Consider the following 22,962-nt stretch of genomic DNA (forward strand, 5'->3'; position numbering starts at 1 on the left):
TCCTAACCACTTGCTGCATTTAAAAAAAAATTGTTTATGTCGCCGTTGCCTCTTTTGCCAGTCACCTTAAATCGGTGTCCTCTGGTTCTCGACTCTTCTGCCAACAACCGACTTATCAATGTTAAGTACATCTGCTTTTTTAATATCTCCTCTTTATCAATTTTTAGTCTATCCAGTCTCTCAACTACGTCCTCTTTCACTATGACGTTAGCAGCATTTCCCTCCTTGTTAAAGACATACAAAGTAGTCATTTAGTACCCAGTCATGCCCTCTGCCTCCATGCGTAAATCATTTTAGTTTCTAATCAACCCCACTGCTCCCCTTACTACTGTTTTACTATTTATGTCCCTATAGAAGATTTTTGAACTCCCTTTTATGTTAGCTGCCAGTCTCTTCCCATACTCTCTCTTTGCTTCTCTTTATTAATTTTTTTGCTTCTGCTCTGAAGTTTCTATATTCAGCCTGGTTCTCAATTGTATTATCAACTTGACATCTATCGTATGTATTCTTTTTGTGCTCTGCTTCATCTTACTCTCTATCTCTTTCATCATCCAGGGAGCTCTGCCTTTGTTCTACCTTTCTCCTTCATGGGAATGTACCTCAACTGTACCTGAACCATCTCCTCTTTAAAGACAGCCCATTGTTCCATTTCAGTTTTGCCTACCAATTTTTGATTCCACTTAACCTGGGCAGATTCGGTCTCACCCCACTGAAATTGGCCCTCCCCCAATTATTATTTTTGCTGTGGATTGCTCCTTGTCCTTTTCCATTGCTAACCTAAACCTTATGATACTTATGATCACTGTTCCCTAAATGTTCTGCTACTGCCCCTTGATCCACTTGACTCACTTCATTCCCCAGAACCAGATCCAGCAATGCCTCCTTCCTTATTGGGCCGGAAACATACTGATCTAGAAATTTCTCCTGAACACACTCTAGAAACTCATGGCCCTTTACACCGTTACTATCCCAGTCTGTGTTAGGGTAATTAAAGTACCCAATTATCACTACTCTATAGTTTTTGCACCTCTTTATAATTTCTTTGTAAATTTGTTCCCACTAGTTGGTGACATATTGACGTAGTGTAATGGTATCTCTGTTTCTTAATTCTACCCAAATAGATTCTGTCCTTGTCTCCTCTCTCTCTCTCCAGCACTGTAGTATTCTCCTCAATGCTGCCACCCTTCCTCCGTACTTTTCTTCCCTATCTTCCATGAACACCTTGTATCCAGGAATATTTAGTACTCAGTCCTGCCCTTTTTTGAACCAGGTCTCTGATCTTGCTACAACATCACATTCCCTAGTGTCTATCTGCACCTGCAGCTCACCAACCTAATTTACCACAAACCATGCGTTCACATACACACACTGTAAACCTAATTTAGACCGTATTGCATTCCCTCTTGCTGTGATCCCATGTAATGTCTTACTATTTCATACACTCGTGCTATCTGTCTTTCACAATCCTTTGTGCACCTTGTTTCTCCTTTCTAATGTTACATCCTGGCTCCCATCCCCAGCCAATTTAGCACTTTTAAGCGAGCGTTCAATGAGGGTCGGCAGGAAGCTGCCCCTCACCCGACATCGACACAGTTGGTCCACTGGTTGACTGTGGAATGGTTGGGGGTAGGGGGTGGCGTGCTACAGTTAATCCCGAGGCCTTAGGGCTAAGGAAGAGAAAATCAGCATCTATTTCTGGTCGCTATCTTGGCTGTGGAAATTGGGCATGCTAGGTGAGGACAGAATTAGGATCGGAGTCTGCAGCCCCTCATGGTCAAAGACCCCCCGTCTTCACTTAACATGAAAGATGGATGTTTTGGGTGAGGTAATGGAGGGAGTCTGATGTTTGAGCAACTGAATGTTAGCAAGAGGAGGGGAGAATAATGTTGGGTTGGGGAGTTGGTGCGTTGGAGGATTGGTGTTTAAATATGTGTGCACTAATGTTAAAGGTGTCATGCAGACAGTATCAGCATGTCCTATTAATAACTTTAAACATGGACTATCTTCAGCCTAGCATCTTCTGAAACTGAATTTTCCTTTTGTTGTAAATGAACCACAATGGACACTAGTCATAGAGTTATCCAGCACAGAAACAGGCCCTTTGGCCCACAGTGTCCGTGCGGGCCATCAAGCACCTATCTATTCTAATCCCAATTTCCAGCACTTGGCCTGTAGCCTTGTATGCTATGGAATTTCAAGTGCTCATCTAAATACTTCTTAAATGTTGTGGGTTTCTGCCTCTGCCACCCCTTCAGGCAGTGTGTTCCAGATTCCAGCCACCCTCTGGGTGAAAAAATATTTCCTCAAATCCCCTCTAAACTCTGAATCTCCTGACCCTTACCTTAAATCTATGCCCCCTGGTTATTGACACATCTGCTAAGGGAAAAAGTTTCTTCCTATCTACCCTATCTATGCCTCTTATAATTTTGTATACCTCAATCATGTGTCCCCCGCCCCCCTCTGCTCGAAGGAAAATAACCCTAGCCTATCCAGTCTGTCTTCATAGCTGAAATGCTCCAGCCCAGGCAACATCCTGGTGAATCTCCTCTGCACCTTCTCCAGTGCAATCACATCCTTCCTATAGTGTGGTGACCAGAACTGTACACAGTACTCCAGCTGTGGCCTAACTAGCGTTTTATACAGCTCCATCATAACCTCCCTGCTCTTATATTCTTTGCCTCGGCTAACAAAGGCAAGTATCCCATATTCCTTCCTAACCACCTTCTCTACCTGTGCTGCTGTCTTCAGTGATCTATGGACAAGTACACCAAGGTCCCTCTGACCTTCTTTACTTCCTAGGGTCCTATCATCCATTGTATATTCCCTTGACTTGTTAGTCCTCCCAAAATGCATCACTTCACACTTCTCAGGATTAAATTCCATTTGCCACTGCTCTGCCAATCTTACCAGCCCATCTATATCGTCCTGGAATCTAAGGCTTTCCTCCTCACTATTACAACACCACCAATTTTCATGTCATCTGCGAACTTACTGATCATGCCTCCTATATTCTCGTCTAAATCATTAATGTACACTACAAACAGCAACGGTCCCAGCACCGATCCCTGCGATACACCACTGGTCACAGGCTTCCAATCGCAAAAATAACCCTCTGCCTCCTGCCACTAAGCCAATTTTGGATCCAATTTGTCAAATTGCCCTGGATCCCATGGGTTCTTACCTTCTTAACCAATCTCCCATGCAGGACCTTATCAAAAGCCTTACTGAAGTCCATGTAGACTACATCAACTGCTTTGCCCTTATCTACACACCTCGTCACCTCCTCGAACAATTCAATCAAGTTTGTTAGACATGATCTCCCCCTGACAAAGCCATGTTGACTATCCTTGATTAATCCCTGCCTCTCCAAGTGGAGATTAATCCTGCCCCTCAGAATTTTTTCCAATAGTAGACATGGGCTACAAAGATGGCTGCTGAAGGTCAGCTGACTTTCAGCTTGTGTATTCAAGAACTGACTCGCTGTTAAAGGACAAAAGAATACCTTCCAGACGAAAAGGTGTCATCAGCGCCTATCCTGAAACCATAGGGAGACATTCCTGAATTGACTGGTTTTCTCCTGAAGCAAAGAAGGTGATTGTCTTAACCCTCCTCAGGATGAATGTCTTGGAACAATAAACAGGATGAGGCTACTCAACCTAAACCTCTGCCATATTTGGAAAAGGAACTGAGAAGTCACATGGTGGGGCAGCCATGTTGGTCTCCTATTTTTAAAAAAATCTTTAAAATACAGACTGCAGAAAAAGCAGGTGGCAGGCCAAGTAGTGCCATCATGCCTTAAAAGAACTGGAGACTATAACATCTTAAAGTCTCCTGTTTCTTTTTAAGTCCACCAGTACAGAAAACCAACCTCCTAGTGATAATTCTCCAAGCAACTAACTTCGTGACCTGCTGAAAATCCACCTCTTCGAGAGAGTCCTGCAATGGCTTCAATATACAACTCCGGCTATTGAATCCACCTAGCTACACTTCAGGTGTGAAAACGCAGTCTTCACCGGATCAGCAACGAGTGCCCTTTCCCCAAGACGAACAAATTACATGACTTATGAACTATTCCTTTGCTTGCAATTTGTAAAAGTGCACTATCCTTTTTAATAGCTTTCTTTCTCAAGTGTGTGAGAGTGGTGAGTGAGTGACGTAGCGTTACTTACGGGTTGAATGTGTAAATAAAAATAATCCTCTTTATTTAAACCCACGAAAAGTGTGCTGCTGGTTATTCAAATTGGCCATACACTGGTTAAGAAACACCTATCTTCCTTGTCAAAAATACGTTGATTACGGACAGTGAAGGGGCACGAACTGGGATGTCAATTCTCTCTTCTGTTTGTAACAAAGGTGCACTGTTTATTTCTGGGAACTTGCCGACTTCTTTGGACTCCTGGGCTCAGAATTTTAGGTCACGGTGTTCACAGATGAGGAGGGCCACTCATCATCTATTCAGAAATCCAGCCTCCGAGACTTTGGACTGACGAAGAGAGGGTCGGCCAGTGTTCCTGCTTCTGATCGCCCTCCAGCCCTGCTTTCTCCTCCACTGCTTTATCAGTTCAGTTCCATGTAATCATCACTGTGTGTGATGGAAGCTTCCTGATATCAATCCCATACTCATTGTTTACCAGCTCAAATTTGTGTTACCTTGTCCAATGCTTGCAGTTTACTTTTAAGTAATTATCTGGGTTTATGTTTTCTATCCTGTTTACAGTCCTATATTCCTCTGTAAGCTGGCAAGTGTGTGGGACAGGTGGTGGGGTGGGGAACAGAATTGGGCATAAAGTAATACCCCTCCTGGTCGAGAAGCGTGCCAACACTTGATGTCTGGGTTTGCACATGAAGAATGGCTGTAGGAGGCAGTGAAGCTTTCTCTCAGTTGAAATGATGTGTGTTGCTTTAAAGTGCTGGTCAACCCTGGATTGAGCTGAGACTGATGTATATTTGTTTTGCAGGTTTACAGGAGTCTCTGGCACGCAGTGGCCACCATGTACAGAAAGGAAGGATCCCTGTCATTCTATCGGGGCCTTACTCCCACTCTCTTAGCCGTCTTTCCCTACGCTGGGCTCCAGTTTGCCTTTTACAACATCTTTCACCGTATCTCCGAATGGGCCATGACACCGGGATGCACTGGGAAGGGTGAGTGTGTTGGCTGGAGCACTGGCTAAATGGGAGTGGAGAGGTTCAGTGGTGGGGGAGTTGTGATCTCGTAGAAAGGCATTGGTCCTGGGTAGTTGAGAGAGGGAGGAGGCAAAAGGGAAACCATATTTACTCAGATCCTGACGAGGAGGGAGGCACTTTCTGGAGCTGCAATGGAGGAGGTCACGCTCCCCTTCCCCTTTCCCCCCCCCTCGGTTGGAAGAGTGCCATGGGATAAGCTGGAACCAGTTGTGCTTTCTTTGTTTCTGGAGTCTGTGGTATCCTATTTCTGACCAAGCAGTAGTGCCCCCTCCACCCAAAGCAGCTACTCATCATCACCATCTCAACAAGTCCACCCTGCCATCCTCTCCAAATTCTGCCCCATTCCTCTTTGAGGCTCTTGGCCACATTGTTACTAAACAACTGTGGGCTTGTCTCTACCATGCTTTCTTATTCAAGTACCCATTGTTGTGTTTTTTTTCCTGTCTAAGGCATCGGGATTGCCCAGGGCAGTGATCCTTTGAGTGCTCTACCATGGTGTGTGATCACTTCTGGCCGCCTATCTCTGCTGAATCCACCTGGTATACCACTTTGTCCTATGCTGTCTCTCCTCCTTGCTCCATATTGGGCTACAGCTCTCTTTCCAGCCCAGCCAGCATCTCTCCTGCAATGGTTTCTCCTCCTCAATTGGTTTGGTTACCTTTGGAATGTGCTAAGATTCCACTCTCTGTCTACCTTCTACTCCTTGCCTACATACTGACCTGAACTCGAGGTGAGGCGGGAGTGATTGTCCTGGATATCAAGGCAGCATTTGACCGAGTATGTGGCATCAAGGAACCCTAGCAAAACTGAAGTCAATGGGAAGTAGGGGGTAAGCTCTCCACTAGTTGGAGTCTTATCTAGCACAAAGGAAAGTGATTGTGGTTGTTGGAGGCCAATCATCTCAGCCCCAGGATGTCACGCTGAGGAAGTCCTGCAGCAGTGTCCTAGGCCCAACCATCTTCAGCTGCTTCAACAATGACCTTCCCTCCATCGTAAGGTCAAAAGTGGGATGTTCGCTGATTGCGCAATGTTCATCATTTGCTACTCCTCAGATACTGAAGCCGCCCATGTCCATATGCAGCAAGATCTGGATAATATTCAGGCTTGGCTGATAAGTGGCAAGTAACATTTGCGCCACACAAGTACTAGGCATTGACCGTCTCCTCTTGACATTCAATGGCATTAAGATCGCTGAATCCCCCATTATCAACCTCCTGGTGGGGTGGCGGGATTACCATTGGCCAGAAACTGAAGAGCAGGTCAGAGGCTAGGAACAAGTCAGGAGTGTGATGGAATATCCTCCACTTGCCTGGATGGGTACAGCTGCAACAACGTGCACTGCAGCAACGCACCAAGGCTCCTTCGACAGCAACTTCCAAACCTACGACCTGTACCATCTAGAAGGGCAAGGAGCAGCAGAGTGGGTCATTTAAAGCTGTTTATTATTCAAGCCAAAAGATTTTAGTACATGGAATGTTTTAACACAAGGGGCAATCGAGACAAGAGATTAGAATATTGTTTAATAGGATATGGGGAAAGGGCAGGGGAATGGATTAGTGTAGACAGCTCCAGTTGAAAAGGTAGTACAGGCACAGTGTGTTGAATGACCTCCATCTGCAAATTCTTTGACACTTTGGCAAGCAGGGACAGTAAAATCAGGGGAGGCTAAATGTCTTGTATCAAAACTGAGACTGTTGTGTAAAGAACACACTGGTTGTAGTGTGTAGGGGCTGCTCTCCCATTGTGGCTGATCTTGCTGAAACCTGCACCTGGCACTTGACTCCTTCAAAGGTAATACCTTTAATATGGTAATATTAGAAGGGGGAATTGCCGTTCGTCATACCAAAGTCCCACTTGAAGATGAATGAGATATGTCGCTGTTTTGTATTTTCTCCATGCAATGTCCTTTTGGTGTTAACCTGTCAAAGCTTTCATTTTTTGTCTCTGGATCTCCTCTTTGTGCCCCATAGTGCAGCCAAGTTGCCTTTGGCCGAGGAGCTTTTGATCCAGCCCTGAGGCTGTCTCTGTCCCGATTTCCCCCTCATGTTCCCAGTCAAAGATCATTTGGCATTTGTGCGAGGGGACTGACGTTGGGAGTTTGTGAGGAATTGCATCCTGGAATTCTCATCCTGTCTCAGGGGTTATGCCCTTACCCAGCTTGGCAGAGCAATGTTTGTGAATTATCTCCCAGTGTGGTATTCTGGATGGAAGATGGACATTGTAAAAGTAAAGTTAAGAACTTGCATTTATAAGGTGCTTTTCATAGCCTCATCATGCCTAAAGCACATTTTGAAATGTCACTATTGTACTGCAGGAACTGTGGTAGCCAATTTGCGCACAAAAAGTTCCCACAAACAGGAGTGAAATAAATGACCAGATCATCTGTTTTTGGTGTTGGTTAAGGGGTACATATTGTCTAGGACCAGGGATGTCTCTTTAGCTCTTCACAGTGCTATGGGATCTTCTATGCCTACCTGACAGGACCTCGGTTTAACATCTCTTCTGAAAGACAGCAGTCGCTTTGTACCACACTGGGATTGTCAGCCTGGATTTTGTGCTCAAGTCGCTGGAGCTGGTCTTGAAGCCACTGAGCCATAGCGAGCCACATTCTTAACTTGTTCTTTTTTGTCAGGTAATGTAGAGAATCTGGTGTGTGGCAGCTGTGCAGGGGTCATCAGTAAAACAGTGACATACCCCTTCGACCTTCTGAAGAAGAGACTGCAGGTGGAAGGATTTGAGCAGGCACGCACTGCCTTTGGACAGGTAAGGGCTTTGCAGACCCATGTGCCCCTGGTGCTTTGTCACCATTGTATGTACGAACTCCCCTCGACTGGCATATCGTGAGCCACTGAGGTCTGACAAGCTCAGTGTTTGAACACGAGCTCTTCCTTCCCTGGTTGCGGAAGGGCGGGGAGGGATCTGTCCATTGTTGTACATTGTACCTGCTCTTGTTGCTTTTCTAATCAATGTACACAGGCATTTGTTTTCAAGGTGATAGCCACCAGCACCCAGGGCAGGCACTGTAACAATCTGTTCAGTCCCTGTTATCGGTGAGAACCTTACATGTCTGTGCCATATCGGCTCACTTGCAGTACACGTTACTGGTTAAGGGATATCCATAGCACAATTGACCATGTATTGTATTATATACAACATAAGGGATAATACTGAGAGCATTGCTATTAAATGCATGATAACACACTGTGCCCTGCTGAATCATTCCTTCTCGTGTGTTCTACTATGATCACTTAATACTTTGTCAGGTCTGCAGTACTTCTGTTACTGGACTAATAATCTGAGAACATGAGTTCAAATCCTGTCTTGGCAGTTTGAGAATTTGAATTTGGTTTATAAAAAATAAAAATCTGATTGTCAATAAAAGAGACCATGGATATATCAGATTGGAATAAAACTCAAATGGTGGTTCATGTGCTTTAGGAGGCCTGCTGTCCTTGCCCAGTTTGGTCTATGTGTTTGCAGTTTCACACCAACATAGTTGACTCTGAAGTGGTTTGACAAACCACTCAATTGTATCAAAATCACGATCAGTGGTTCAAGGAGAAGGCCCACCACCAACTTCTCGACGATCAGAGATGGGCAATAAATGCTGGCCTTGCCAACGACTCCCGCGGCCTGAGAATGAATGAATGAATAATTGTGATGATTCAACCCAGCTACAGCAGTGTCACACAATTCTTTGCAGCTTGTTTGTCTGTTTGCAGTCTGTTGACACCAGGATAATGCTATGATGCTACATTACCTCAAGGAGTCAAGATGACATCAAAATGCATGAAGTTTGGGCCATTTGACAGACAGTTCTGCAAATCCCACTGCACCTTGGCAACAAAGTCCTGAATGATTTGTTATATCTGTAAACCATAACATTTGTCCCAAGGAAACCAGAGTGTAGCCGTGAAGGTGACTCAGTCTCTCACTCTGGAATCACTCCCGAAATATTGCTCAGTCCTGCCTCCTGCTCTTCCCTTTCCCCTGTCCCAGGTTTCTCTGCTCATTAGAGCCCACTCAACAACCATTTGCATTTATATTCCATCTATAACGTAGTAAAATTTTCCAAGGAGGTTCACAGGAGTTTTATTAGACAAGATTTGACACCAGGGCACGTGAGGACGTACTGGAACAGGTGCCCAAAAGCCTAGTTAGAAGAGGAGCATCCGATAGAGAGGCGGAGAGGTTCAGGGAGAGAATTCCAGAGCTTGGAGAGCTCAGCTGCCAATGGTGGAGTAAACTGAGTGAGACTTCAACAACAGACCAAAATTGGAAGAAAGCATGAGGGTTGTGGAGCTGGAAGAGGTTAGAGATTGGGAAGCAGGAGGACATGGAGGGCTATCAACACAATGATGAGCATTTTGAAATCGAGGCATTTCCATACCAGGAGCCGGTATAATGCTGCAAGTACAGGCGAGATGGGGAAACGGAACTTCGTGTGAGTTAGGATACGGACAGCAGAGCTTTGGGTGAGCTGAAGTTTACGGAGAGTGGAATATGGGAGGCTGACCAGGAGAACCGTCAGCCCTGGAGGTAATAAAACCATAGATATAAAGGTTTCAGCAGCAGCAGACCTGAGGCAGTGGTGGAGACAGGTGATTTGAAGGAGGTGGAAGTAGGTGGTCTTGATCATGGAGAGAATATGGGATTGGAAACTCATCTCGGTCAAATCAGATTCCAAGGTTGTGAATAGTCTAGTTCAGCCTCACGACAGTAGCCAGGAAGAGGAATGGAGCCAGTGGCTAGGGGATAGATTTTGTGGTGGGGACCGAAGACAATGGCCTCAATAGTTAATTGAGGACATTTCTGTTTATCCAGTATTGGATGTCAGATAAGCAGTGTGAAAAGTCCAAGTGGTCAAGAGGTAGAGCTGGGTGTCATCATCCTATATTTGGACTCTGTTTGGATAATGTTGCCAAAGGGCAGTATTTATATGAGAAATCGGAGGGGACCAAGGACAGATCCATCCGGGATTCCAGAGGTAATGGTCCGAGAGCACAGAGATGCCATTTCAGGATATCTTCTGGTTACAACTGGAAGGAATGCAACCAGTTAACGACAGTCCCACCCAGCTGAACAAAGTGGGAGTGGCATTAGAGGTGAATGGTATGGTGAACTGTGTCACATGCTGTATACTGTTCCTCTTGCCCTACCTCTGGCCTCATCCCACTCACTGTTCATTATCTGGTACTCAGTCCCGACATACAGCTCCCTTACCCTGCTCCCTTCACTGCTCATTATCTGGTACTCAGTCCCTATATACAGTTCCCTTACCCTGCTCCTTTTACTGCTCATTATCTGGTACTCAGTCCCTATATACAGCTCCCTTACCCTGCTCCCATCACTGCTCATTATCTGGTACTCGGTCCCTATATACAGCTCCTTTCACTGCTCATTATCTGGTACTCGGTCCCTATATACAGCTCCCTTACCCTGCTCCCTTCACTGCTCAATATCTGGTACTCGGTCCCTACATACAGCTCCCTTACCCTGCTCCCTTCACTGCTCAGTATCCAGTACTCGGTCCCTATATACAGCTCCCTTCACTGCTCATTATCTGGTACTCAGTCCCTATATACAGCTCCCTTACCCTGCTCCCTTCACTGCTCATTATCTGGTACTCGGTCCCTATATACAGCTCCCTGACCCTGCTCCCTTCACTGCTCATTATCTGGTACTCGGTCCCTATATACAGCTCCCTTCACTGCTCATTATCTGGTACTCAGTCCCTATATACAGCTCCCTTACCCTGCTCCCTTCACTGCTCTATATCTGGTACTCAGTCCCTATATACAGCTCCCTTACCCTGCTCCCTTCACTGCTCATTATCTGGTACTCAGTCCCTATATACAGCTCCCTTACCCTGCTCCCTTCACTGCTCATTATCTGGTACTCGGTCCCTATATACAGCTCCCTTCACTGCTCATTATCTGGTACTCAGTCCCTATATACAGCTCCCTTACCCTGCTCCCTTCACTGCTCTATATCTGGTACTCAGTCCCTATATACAGCTCCCTTACCCTGCTCCCTTCACTGCTCATTATCTGGTACTCAGTCCCTATATACAGCTCCCTTACCCTGCTCCCTTCACTGCTCATTATCTGGTACTCGGTCCCTATATACAGCTCCCTTATCCTGCTCCATTTACTGCTCATTATCTGGTACTCAGTCCCTATATACAGTTCCCTTCACTGCTCATTATCTGGTACTCAGTCCCTATATACAGCTCCCTTACCCTGCTCCTTTCACTGCTCATTATCTGGTACTCGGTCCCTTTATACAGCTCCCTTCACTGCTCATTATCTGGTACTCAGTTCCCTATATACAGCTCCCTTACCCTGCTCCCTTCACTGCTCATTATCTGGTACTCAGTCCCTATATACAGCTCCCTTACCCTGCTCATTATCTGGCACTCAGTCCCTATATACAGCTCCCTTACCCTGCTCCCTTCACTGCTCATTATCTGGTACTCGGTCCCTATATACAGCTCCCTTACCCTGCTCCATTCACTGCTCATTATCTGGTACTCAGTCCCTATATACAGTTCCCTTCACTGCTCATTATCTGGTACTCAGTCACTATATACAGCTCCCTTACCCTGCTCCTTTCACTGCTCATTATCTGGTACTCAGTCCCTATATACAGCTCCCTTACCGTGCTCCCTTCACTGCTCATTATCTGCTACTCAGTCCCTATATACAGCTCCCTTACCGTGCTCCCTTCACTGTTCATTATCTGGTACTCGGTCCCTATATACAGCTCCCTTACCCTGCCCCCTTCACTGTTCATTATCTGGTACTCGGTCCCTATATACAGCTCCCTTACCGTGCTCGCTTCACTGCACATTATCTGATACTCAGTCCCTATATACAGCTCCCTTACCCTGCTCCCTTCACTGCTCATTATCTGGTACTCAGTCCCTATATATAGCTCCCTTACCCTGCTCCCTTCACTGTTCATTATCTGGTTCTCGGTCCCTATATACAGCTCCCTTCACTGTTCATTATCTGGTACTCAGTCCCTATATACAGCTCCCTTACCCTGCTCCCTTCGCTGTTCATTATCTGGTACTCAGTCCCTATATACAGCTCCCTTACCCTGCTCCCTTCACTGTTCATTATCTGGTACTCAGTCCCTATATACAGCTCCCTTACCCTGCTCATTATCTGGTACTCAGTCCCTATATACAGCTCCCTTACCCTGCTCCCTTCACTGCTCATTATCTGGTACTCAGTCCCTATATACAGCTCCCTTACCCTGCTCCTTTCACTGCTCATTATCTGGTACTCAGTCCCTATATACAGCTCCCTTACCGTGCTCCCTTCACTGCTCATTATCTGCTACTCAGTCCCTATATACAGCTCCCTTACCGTGCTCCCTTCACTGTTCATTATCTGGTACTCGGTCCCTATATACAGCTCCCTTACCCTGCCCCCTTCACTGTTCATTATCTGGTACTCGGTCCCTATATACAGCTCCCTTACCCTGCTCCCTTCACTGCTCATTATCTGGTACTCAGTCCCTATATACAACTCCCTTACCCTGCTCCCTTCACTTTTCATTATCTGGTACTCAGTCCCTATATACAGCTCCCTTACCCTGCTCCCTTCACTGCTCATTATTGCTACTCAGTCCCTACATACAGCTCCCTTACCCTGCTCCCTTCACTGTTCATTATCTGGTACTCGGTCCCTATATACAGCTCCCTTCACTGTTCATTATCTGGTACTCAGTCCCTATATACAGCTCCCTTACCCTGCTCCCTTCGCTGTTCATTATCTGGTACTCAGTCCCTGTATACAGCTCCCTGACCCTGCTCCCTTCACTGTTCATTATCTGGTACTCAGTCCCTATATACAGCTCCCTTACCCTGCTCATTATCTGGTACTCAGTCCCTATATACAGCTCCCTTACCCTGCTCCCTTCACTGCTCATTATCTGGTACTCGGTCCCTATATACAGCTCCCTTACCCTGCTCCATTCACTGCTCATTATCTGGTACTCAGTCCCTATATACAGTTCCCTTCACTGCTCATTATCTGGTACTCAGTCCCTATATACAGCTCCCTTACCCTGCTCCTTTCACTGCTCATTATCTGGTACTCAGTCCCTATATACAGCTCCCTTACCGTGCTCCCTTCACTGCTCATTATCTGCTACTCAGTCCCTATATACAGCTCCCTTACCGTGCTCCCTTCACTGTTCATTATCTGGTACTCGGTCCCTATATACAGCTCCCTTACCCTGCCCCCTTCACTGTTCATTATCTGGTACTCGGTCCCTATATACAGCTCCCTTACCCTGCCCCCTTCACTGTTCATTATCTGGTACTCGGTCCCTATATACAGCTCCCTTACCCTGCTCCCTTCACTTTTCATTATCTGGTACTCAGTCCCTATATACAGCTCCCTTACCCTGCTCCCTTCACTGCTCATTATTGCTACTCAGTCCCTATATACAGCTCCCTTACCCTGCTCCCTTCACTGTTCATTATCTGGTACTCGGTCCCTATATACAGCTCCCTTCACTGTTCATTATCTGGTACTCAGTCCCTATATACAGCTCCCTTACCCTGCTCCCTTCGCTGTTCATTATCTGGTACTCAGTCCCTATATACAGCTCCCTTACCCTGCTCCTTTCACTGCTCATTATCTGGTACTCAGTCCCTATATACAGCTCCCTTACCCTGCTCCCTTCGCTGTTCGTTATCTGGTACTCAGTCCCTATATGCAGCTCCCTTACCCTGCTCCCTTCACTGTTCATTATCTGGTACTCAGTCCCTATATACAGCTCCCTTACCCTGGTCCCTTCACAGCTCAGGGTCTGGTACTCCATCCCTGTATATAGCTCCCCTGCACTGGTTCCCTCCCTGCTCCATGTCTGGGATTCTCCTTGTGAAAAGCTTTGGTGGATTTAATTTCTTTCATTCACACAGAACTTCCGAGGCGTAAAAATATGAACATACAAATTAGGAGCAGAAGTAGGCCATTTGGCCCCTCGAGCCTGCTCTGCCATTCAATAAGCTCACTGCCCCCAATAATCCTTGATTCCCTTGCCTAACAAGTGTCTATCTACCTCTGCCTTAAAAATATTTAGTGACCCCGCCTCCTCCACATTCTGAGGCAGAGAGTTCCAAAGTCGCACACCCCTCAGAGAAAAAATTTCTCCTCATATCTGTCCTCAAAGGGCGACCCCTAATTTTAAAACAGTGGTCCCTAGTTCTGGACTCACCCACAAGAAGAAACATCCTGTCCACATCCACCTTGTCAAGACCATTCAAGGTCTTATATACTTCAATCAGTTCTCCCCTCACTCTTCTAAACTCCAGTGAAAACAAGCCCAGTCTGTCCAACCGTTCCTCATAAGACAATCCACTCATTCCAGGTATCAACCTAGTAAACCTCCTCCGAACTGCCTCCAATGCATTCACATCCTTCCTTCAATAAGAAGACCAAAACTGCACACGGTATTTGAGATGTGGTCTCACCAATGCTCTGTATAACTGAAGCATAACATCCTTACTTTTATTTCCAATTCCTCTCGTAATAAAGGAGAAGAAGGGTCACTGACCCGAAACGTTAACTCTGCTTCTCTTTCCACAGATGCTGCCAGACCTGCTGAGTGATTCCAGCATTTCTTGTTTTTGTTACTTTCCTACCTATCTTTGTGTCATCTGAAAATTTAGTTCCCCTCATCTAAATCATTGATATAAATTGTAAAAAGTTGAGGTCCCAGCACAGACCCCTGCGGGACTCCACTCATCACCTCCTGCCAATCAGAAAAGGACCCATTTATGCATACTGTCTGTTTTCCGCCAACCAGCCAATCTTCTATCCATGCTAATATGTTACCCCCTCCACCATGAGCTCCTACTTTGCACAATAACCTTTTATGTGGCACCTTGTCAAATGTCTTCTGGAAATCCAAGTACAGTACGTCAGCGGGCTCCCCTTTATCTACAGCACATGTTACTCCTTCAAAGAACTCCAGTAAATTGGTTAAACATGATTTCGCTTTCACAAAACCATGCTGACTATTCCCAATTACCTTGAGTTTTTCTAAGTGCCCAGATATAGCCTCCTTAATGATCGATTCTAACACCTTCCCCATGACAGATGTCAAGCTAATTGCCTATAGTTACCTGTTTTCTGCATCCACCTCTTCTTCAATAGAGGGATTATATTTGCTACTTTCCTGTCTGATGGAACCTTTCCAGAATCTCGAAAATTTTGAAAAATTAACACCAACCCATCTACTACCTCATTAACCACTTCTTTAAAGCCCATCAGGACCCAGGGACTTGTCAGCCGGCAGATCTATCAATTCACTTAGTACTGCTTCCCTGATGATTGTAATTTCACCAAGTTCCTCTCTTCCTTCCACCTCATAATTTACAGCTATTACTGGAATGTTTTTTGTATCCTCTACAGTGAAGACAGAAGCAAAATATTTGTTCAATTTCATCTGCCATTTCCTTACTATCTACTATTAACTCCCCATTCTCATTCTCTAGAGGACCAACACTCACTTTACTTACTCTTTTCTTTTTTAAATACCCGTACAAACTCTTGCTATCTGTTTTTACATTACGAGCTATCTTCCTCTCCCATTCTAATTTCTTTCTCCTGATTAACCTTTTAGTCATTCTCTGCTGCTCTTTATATTCTAACCAATCATCTGACCTGCCACTCATCTTTACACAATTTCCTTAAGTTTGATGCTTTCTTTAACTTCTTTCGTTAACTACGGATGGTGGGTCCTCCCTTAGAATTTTCCTTTATATATACAGAGAGACAAACAGTTGCGGGCAGCTTATGGTGGATAGTTTTGTTCTATTTGTGGCAGTATGGACCTGTTAATAAATGAGTAAATGGGTAATGCACTTTACGGAGCAGATCCCCAAGCACGGAGTAAAACGCTGAAGTGCGGTACTGAGCCATATAGAAAAGGAGGTCTAGGTTTGATGCCATCTGTGCAAAGGTTGCAGATGCTGCTCAAGCCATCAAACACAGAATCGTTACAGTGCAGAAGGAGGCCATTCGGCCCATCATGTCCCGCATTGGTTCTCTGAAAGAGCAATTCCCTCAGTTCCACTCCCTGCCTTCTCCTCGTTACCCTGTACGTTCTACCTTTTCATATAACTGTCTAATTCCCTTTTGAATGCTTCAATTGAACCTGCCTCCACCACGTTCTCAGGCAGCGCATTCCAGACCTTAACGCCTCGCAGTGTGAAAAAGTTTTTCCTCATGTCACTTTAGCTTCTCTTACCAAATGCTTTAAATCTTTGCCCTCTCATTCTCGATCCTTTCACGAGTGGGAGCAGTTTCTCTCCATCTACTCTGTCCAGACCTCGGATGATTTTGAATACCTCAATCAAACCACTTCTCAGCCAAGGATTCAGCACTCCTCCAAGGAAAACAGTCCTAACTTCTCCAATCTATCTTCAGAACTGAAATTCCTCATTCCTGGAACCATTCTCGTAAATCTTTTCTGTACTCACTCCAATGCCTTCGCGTCTTTCCTCAAGTGCGGCACCCAGAACTGGATGCAACACTCCAGCTGAGGCCAAACTAGTGTCTTGTACATCGGGACCCTCCATTGGGCCTGAGCATCTTGGATGAGGGAGAGGAGAAATCAGTCAGGATTCTGGCTCCTTAGTGATCTCTGCTGGAATGTGGACCTGTGTGGGAGACAAGTGAGAGTGGGATTGGGCTCAGTTATGGAGATCTCCTCTGTCATGTGTGTGGATGCTTACTGTCTTGTTGCGCATAAGGGGATTGGCTCCAGTGAATGAACAGCACCCATGGAACCAAGGGCATCACTGTCAGATAGTGGGAGAAAACTGGGGAAAATACACTTTGTTTGTGATACAGTCACAGAGAGAGATACAGCACCGAAACAGGCCCTTCGGCCCACCAAGTCTGTGCTGACCATCAACCACCCATTTATACTAATCCTACATTAATCCCATATTCCTACCACATCCCCACCTTCCCTCAATTCCCCTACCACCAACCTATACTAGGGGCAATTTATAATGGCCAATTTACTTATCAACCTGCAAGTCTTTGTCTGTGGGAGGAAACCGAAGCACCCAGCGGAAAACCACGCGGTCACAGGGAGAACTTGCAAACTCCGCACAGGCAGTACCCAGAACTGAACCCGGTTCGCTGGAGCTGTGAGGCTGCGGTGCTAACCACTGCGCCACCCCCTTCGTTGTCACTGTTTTCGTTGACAGTGTCGCTCGGACATTTGGAGGTAGCTGATGAGTCCTGTACACTCTCTGGTGCACATGGGCCCTTCTCGGCCTGGTTGGCTGCTGCTGCTCTCATCTTGGAGCTTCAGGGTCAGGCACAGCTGCCTTTTGGATCTGCCTCCATCGGAGGAGTCTCAACACGCCAAGGGGATCCAAAACACAGGGTGTATGAGACCCATGCCAGGTGACCTGGGGCCTTCGGGTTGCTTCAGAAGCAGAGGCAACCCGGCCTTGGCAATTATGCTAATCACTATTTGCTCAGCGGAATGCCTGATGTATCTCAGAACTCAAACTTACTGATGGCCCACCATCTTTTCCTGCAGTGTGAGCCACCACATGAATCACTGAGGGGTGGCGGAGTGGAGGCTGGACTGTGGTGAGGTGTGGGGAAGGGTGAGGTGTGAGGGTGGTGTCTGGACTGGGACAAGGTGTGAGGGTGGGGGAGAAGCAGCAGCCGCTAACCCCCTTGCTGTTTTTGCATTCCAGGTACGAACCTACAATGGGTTCCTGGACTGTGCCTATCAAGTGGCTCGGGCTGAGGGCCTGACAGGATTCTTCAAGGGCCTGTCGCCCAGTGTGCTAAAAGCAGCCGCCTCCACTGGATTCAGCTTCTTCTGGTACGAACTGTTCTGTGATATCTTGGGAAGCCATAAACAGGACAGGATCAGGATGCTAGCAACATCTGAATGAAGAGGTCAAACGCAAAACACTCTCTCAATGATATTCAACTGACTCCTTTTAAGCAATCAAATCCATTTGACAGCCAAAACCTGGCACTGTTTCTATTTTGAGTGTGTGCGTGCACAATTGGATGTGCAAGCAGCTCTTGCAATTGGGAAAGTGTGTGTCCCATAAGGATCCCTCCCACCCCAGTCCGTTCCATAGAGAATCTTTGCACTGTTGTTCTTTCAGCTTTGTGTGGAGGTGTAAGTGGAATGACTGAACTGCCTGGGGTTTGTAAAGTGTATGCTTTTTGAGGATTCAACAGACTCAGCTGTTCCTTTAATGGAGGGATTAAAAATGCCATTGTTCTCCGATTTAACTCCTGAATATAGCCAACAATGGAATGCAAACTAGATTGCAATTATAGTGCTGCAAGGGAGGTTATTTTAATATTTATTTTTCTATAGAGATGCATGTATTTGGCTTTTTGTCTTCATTTTTATGCAAAAATACTAATATATGTAAACATATATATGTAAACATTTATAGGGAGCTTGGGAATGTCACACTCTTGAGGTTACAGATTGCCAACTCCAGTCAGTATTTGCTTACTGTACAGCTCCCTTTTCTACAGGTGAGTGTTGTACAGCTGTGGAGTTCCACTCGAAGTGGAGAAAAAACTTGGGTTTTGGGGAGGGTAAAGGACTTTAATTTATTGAATTGTTCAGATGTATATTGAGTGTATTGCAATGTAAGGGTGTCCATATGAACATACAAATTAGGAGTAGGCATTCAGCCCCTCGAGCCTGCTCTGCTATTTGATAAGATCATGGCTGATCTGATTGTGGCCTCAACTTTACTCTCCTGTCTACCCCTATACACTTAGATTCTTGATTGACAAGGGAGTCAATCTAACTCGGCCTTAAAAATATTCAATGATCTAGCCTCCACTGCTCTCTGGGGAAGAGAATTCCACAGACTAACTACCCTCAGAGAGAAAATTTCTCATCTCTGTCTTAAAAATGGGAGACCCCTTAGTTTTAAACTGTGTGCCCTAGTTCTAGTGTGTACATCCTCTCAGCAACCACCCTGTCAACTCCCCTCAGGATCTTATACGTTTCAATAAGGTCACCTCTCATTCTTCTAAGCTCCAGTGGATACAGGCCCAACCAGTCCAACCTTTCCTCATAAGATAACTGCACTCACCTCCCCCCACCGCCCCCCCCTCCCCCCCCACAAATCCCAGGAATCAGTCCAAAGTGCTACCTGTGGCTCACAAGCCTCAACAACCTGGTACAAGATGCCAGATCCGATTCTCAGTTGCCGTGGAACCAGCGGATCGGGTTATAGAGGCTACAGTCAGTCTCTGGAGCAACGAATGAGGAAAATTCAAATATTCCATGTTGGCCATGGATGGGATCAGGCTCAGCTGTGATTCTCTCCACGGCCAAATACCCTCCTAACACTTGCTGCCTAGACTTTAGCAATGGTAACGTGGGTGATGTACACAGGGCTGCCCACAATACTCAGTAACTCCAGAAGACAGGAGGAGTAAAGTGACAAGGAAAGAAGTTTGAGGTGAATGCTAAAGGAGTGAAACACCTTGAATCTTTCGAAAGCTGTTATGCAGTTATGTATCTAATGGAATTGCCTCTTCTGTGAAAGGTTTATACCTCAAAATATTTATAGCACTATGTACTTTTAATAAAAAGGAAAGTTTGAGGGTTTTTTTTGTCTCGCTTGAAGTTGACTATACAATATTCCTCCCTGATTTAGCATGAAGTTGAATTTTTACAGGGCTTCTCATAGCTACATCTTATGTGGGTAGCCACTTTGTGCATAGAATGATCCCAATGCAAGATGATTGACCAGTTAGTCTGCTTGAGGGAGGAATGTTTACCAGGACACAATGTAAGTCAGGTTCCAGGGTTAAAGACATCTCGTGCCTGGAGAAGAACTTGGAGCAGGAAGATCCAGTTGTCATGGTCCATGTAGGAAACACTGGGTTATGACCGGGGGAGGAGGGGGTCACAGTCGCCCCTCTTGCCCTTCCTCTTATTTGACCGCAACAGGGTTTATTCCTTTTAAACAGTGTTTGTGCTCACCACCTCTGTGAGTGTTTTACCTTTTTACCTTCACTGTGATCATGAAAGAACCAATCGGACAAGTTTTCTTGAGTTTAAACAAGAGGTAAGTTTATTTAACTTAACACTCTAACCCCGATTTAAAAATACTAAAAAAAAATACACTGCGCATTCACACGAGAATCACACACACACAAATAGATCACAGAGGGAAAAATGGATTTGGTGGTTGGATTAAAGTCCAGAATAAATTGAACTTAAATACACAGTCCGTGAATTGAACGAGCCGGTAGTCCTCGGCTGAAGCTGTGTTCTTGAGGCCCTCGCTGGTCAAAGGGCACTTTGTGGTTGGCCTGCTTTGCTCAGGGTTTTCTTAAAGGCAGAATTGTAGTTAGCTATCTTCTGCTGGTTGCTGGATGTAACTGTCTGTAGACTTGGAGGGTCTATGGTCGCAAACACTTTTCAAACTTGATGTTTTCTGGGGGGGGAGAGAGAGGGAAGCACGCAGCTTTCTACTCTTCAAAACTGAGTTAATCCTTGTCTTCTATGAGTAAATTCCTGTTTTTGCAGAGATGGATAGACGGTCACATGGTTCTTTCAATCCCCTTTGTTTTTAATGAGGTTCAGAATTGGCTTCATAGGTTTCAGGATGCCAATATTTACACTCAGAGGGGTTTGCTCTTTCAAAGTCAATGTGTCAGGATGACCTTGACTGTCGCGCTAACGAAGCAATCCTAGGTAATTTGATTACTTAGAGCATGCCATTGTTCTGGAAGCAGGGCTTCTCAAACTTCTGTCTGCAGTTCAATCTCGGTATTTCAGCTGCAAATTGCAGTGGCCATCTTGGCTGCTAGTTTTTATTAAGTTACTGTAGAATTTTACCATTAAAAGTCTAATGTAAGTTTCCAACTGATGAAATTAATATTTCTCATTTGGCATATGGGGTTTTCTTGACACCACCGGACCACACGGAAAGAGATGTGACTGTTGGGATGATAAAGAAATAGAAGAAAACACATTCATTCTTACTCACTTCCCAAATTCAAAGAACAAAGAACAGGACAGCACAGGAACAGGCCATTCGGCCCTCCAAGCCTGTGCCGATCTTGATGCCTGTCTAAACGAAAACCTTCTGCACTTCTGGGGACCGTATCCCTCTATTCTCATCCTATTCACGTATTTGTCAAGATGCCTGTTAAACGTCACTATCGTACCTGCTTCCACCACCTCCCCCGGCAGCAAGTTCCAGGCACTCACCACCCTCTGTGTATAGAACTTGTCTCGCATATCCCCTCTAAACTTTACCCCTCACACCTTAAACCTATGTCCCCTAGTAACTGACTCTTCTGACTATCCACTCTGTCCATGCCACTCATAACTTTGTAAACCTCTATCATGTCGCCCCTCCACCTCCGTCGTTCCAGTGAAAACAATCCGAGTTTATCCAACCTTTCCTCATAGCGAATGCCCTTCAGACCAGGCAACATCCTGGTAAACCTCTTCTGTACCCTCTCCAAAGCCTCCACGTCCTTCTGGTAGTGTGGCGACCAGAATTGCACGCAATATTCTAAGTGTGGCCTAACTAAAGTTCTGTACAGCTGCAGCATGACTTGCCAATTTTTATACTCTATGCCCCGACCGATGAAGGCAAGCATGCCGTATGCCTTCTTGACTACCTTATCCATCTGTGTTGCCATTTTCAGTGACCTGTGGACCTGTACGCCCAGATCTCTCTACCTGTCAATACTCATAAGGATTCTGCCATTTACTGTATTAGATCTTCCAAAATGCATTACCTCACATTTGTCTGGATTAAACTCCATCTGCCATTTTTCCGCCCAAGTCTCCAACCGATCTATATCCTGCTGTATCCTCTGACAATCCTCATCACTATCCGCAACTCCACCAACCTTTGTGTCGTCCGCAAACTTACTAATCAGACCAGCTACATTTTCCTCCAATTCATTTATATATACTACAAACAAAGGTCCCAGCACTGATCCCTGCGTAACACCACTAGTCACATCCCTCCATTCAGAAAAGCACCCTTCCACTGTTACCCTCTGTCTTCTGTGACTGAGCCAGTTCAGTATCCATCTTGCTAGCTCACCTCTGATCCCGTGTGACTTCACTTTTTGTACCAGTCTGCCATGAGGGACTTTGTCAAAGGCTTTACTGAAGTCCATATAGACAACATCCACCGCCCTTCCCTCATCAATCATCTTTGTCACTTCCTCAAAAAACTCAATCAAGTTAGTGAGACACGACCTCCCCTTCACAAAACCATGCTGCCTCTCGCTAATAAGTTCATTTGTTTCCAAATGGGAGTAAATCCTGTCCCAAAGAATCCTCTCTAATAATTTCCTTACCACTGACATAAGGCTCACCAGCCCATAATTTCCTGGATTATCCTTGCTACCCTTTTTAAACAAAGGAACAACATTGGCTATTCTCCATTCCTCTGAGACCTCACCTGTACCCAATGAGGATACAAAGATTTCTGTCAAGGCCCCAGCAATTTCTTCCCTTGCCTTCCTCAGTATTCTGGGGTAGATCCCATCAGGCCCTGGGGACTTATCTACCTTAATGCTTTGCAAGACACCCAACACCTCCTCCTTTTTGATAACGACATGACCCAGACTATCTACACTCCCTTCCCTAGACTCATCATCCACCAAGTCCTTTGGTGAATACTGATGCAAAGTACTCATTTAGTACCTCGTCCATTTCCTCTGGCTCCACACATAGATTCCCTCCTCTGTCCTTGAG

The 22,962-nt window shown here is 45.6% G+C and overlaps 1 protein-coding gene across 1 annotated transcript in view; it reads left to right on the forward strand.

The window, feature by feature from the left end:
* slc25a19 (solute carrier family 25 member 19) overlaps positions 1 to 19,836 on the forward strand; it is a 37,367-nt gene extending 17,531 nt beyond the window's left edge. The window contains exons 4-6 of the mRNA XM_068057856.1: positions 4,959 to 5,142; positions 7,817 to 7,947; positions 17,933 to 19,836. Of these exons, the coding sequence (XP_067913957.1) occupies positions 4,959 to 5,142; positions 7,817 to 7,947; positions 17,933 to 18,136 (519 nt within the window). The 3' untranslated portion in view covers positions 18,137 to 19,836. The remainder of the gene's footprint in view (positions 1 to 4,958; positions 5,143 to 7,816; positions 7,948 to 17,932) is intronic.
* Positions 19,837 to 22,962: the final 3,126 nt, after the last annotated feature.

Source organism: Heterodontus francisci, chromosome 26, assembly GCF_036365525.1.
Source record: "Heterodontus francisci isolate sHetFra1 chromosome 26, sHetFra1.hap1, whole genome shotgun sequence".
In the NCBI taxonomy this organism is placed as follows: Eukaryota; Metazoa; Chordata; class Chondrichthyes; order Heterodontiformes; family Heterodontidae; genus Heterodontus; species Heterodontus francisci.